We start from the raw sequence: 1,828 nt of genomic DNA, 5'->3' as shown, positions 1-1,828 counted from the left end.
AAATTTGGAAGGACATCTCTTTTTTAGGACTGCTCTTATTCTCATATTTGGAGTTTTCCCATTACTGATTATTTCTACACTCCAAGAATTCTCTTAGTAATTTCATAGTTATTTTACTTACTCTTTTGGTTTAACATGCTATCTCCCCATCACAAGAGTCATGGCTCTATGTGCCCTATTACTGGTGACACAGTTCCCTTCTGAAAAATTTGTCAGATTAGGTGAATGATTTGATGTGTAACTAGAACTTTAATTTTGAAAGCTCATCTTTTAAAATGATTAAATTCAAAAATAATATAAAATGCATAAAATAATGACTAAATTGATCTTTTTCAATAGTTTTTTTCATAAATTCTCCGTTTATCTCTTTCACAGTGAAATGGGGGAAAATCAGACCTCTGTCACAGAATTCATCCTACTGGGATTTTGTCTTGACCCAAGGATCCATATGTTCCTTTTTGGATTGTTTTCTCTATTCTATACCTTTACTCTGCTGGAAAATGGGATCATCTTGGGGCTCATCTCACTGGACTCCAGACTGCACACCCCCATGTACTTCTTCCTCTCACACCTGGCCCTCATCGACATAGCCTATGCCTGCAACACGGTGCCCCAGATGCTGGTAAACCTCCTGAACCCAGCCAAGCCCATCTCCTTTGCTGGCTGCATAACACAGACCTTTCTCTTTTTGACTTTTGCTCACACAGAATGCCTTCTCCTGGTGGTGATGTCCTGTGATCGGTATGTGGCCATCTGCCACCCTCTCCGATATTCTGCCATCATGAGCTGGAGAGTCTGCAGCACCCTGACAGTAACTTCCTGGGCATGTGGCTCCCTCCTGGCCCTGGTCCACGTGAGCCTCATGCTGAGGCTGCCCTTCTGCGGGCCTCATGAAATCAACCACTTCTTCTGTGAAATCCTGTCTGTCCTCAAGCTAGCCTGTGCTGACATGAGACTCAACCTACTTGTCATCTTTGTTGCCGGTGTATTTATCTTAGTGGGCCCCCTCTGCTTGGTGCTGGTCTCCTACACTCGCATCTTGGTTACCATCCTGAGGATCCAGTCCAGGGAGGGACGCAGAAAAGCCTTCTCCACCTGCTCCTCCCACCTCTGTGTGGTCGGGCTCTTCTTTGGCAGCGCCATTGTCACATACATGGCCCCCAAGTCCCACCATCCTGAGGAGCAACAGAAGATCCTTTTCTTATTTTACAGTCTTTTCAACCCTATGCTGAACCCCCTGATCTACAGCCTGAGGAACACAGAGGTGAAGGGCACCCTGAAGAGAGGAATGTGCAAGGAAAGTCATTCCCAGCTGGTGGACATTTGAATCACCGATTTATGTAGCTCCCTGTAGCCTTGGGACTGAATAATGCCTCAGTTCACCACCGTCTTTATATGAGCCTAAACAATCCAAGAAACTTTGCAAAGCATTTCCTTTATCTCCCCAGGAAGAATTTGAGTTTTGCTGAAATAGAGGTATTTAATTCTAGCAAACATATTTTTTTTCATTTAGTTACTAATTGAGTTAAGAATGTAATGGAAATAAGTCTTTGTTTCATGGCCTGTTATGGGTCCAGAGTTTAAAATAGGTACTCTACCTCTGATTTAGGTGTACTCAATAGGCCCAAAATAGGAGGTGTTACCAGGTGTAGTCACGTTAATAACATTTTTTTAAAACATGCAGCCACAGCCAGAGACCCCAAAATCTGTTGATACATCTGTCCATTTTCATCCCACATTTGGATGTTTCCTCTCAGTTTTCCTTCCTCTTAGATATAGTAAATGTTCCCAAATGCCTACTTAGACTTGGGGAAAACTGGTTATCATT

General features: G+C 43.1%; 1 protein-coding gene across 1 annotated transcript; it reads left to right on the top strand.

Annotated features, from left to right (window-relative positions):
- The first annotated feature begins 379 nt into the window (after positions 1-379).
- On the top strand, positions 380-1,327 carry LOC119535253 (olfactory receptor 2A1/2A42). Its single transcript, XM_037837718.1, has one exon. The coding sequence runs from the start codon at positions 380-382 to the stop codon at positions 1,325-1,327; it is 948 nt and encodes a 315-aa protein (XP_037693646.1).
- The last annotated feature ends 501 nt before the right edge of the window (positions 1,328-1,828 follow it).

This window comes from Choloepus didactylus, chromosome 5 (assembly GCF_015220235.1).
Source record: "Choloepus didactylus isolate mChoDid1 chromosome 5, mChoDid1.pri, whole genome shotgun sequence".
NCBI lineage: Eukaryota > Metazoa > Chordata > Mammalia > Pilosa > Megalonychidae > Choloepus > Choloepus didactylus.
This window is presented reverse-complemented; position numbering and strand designations above follow the sequence as displayed.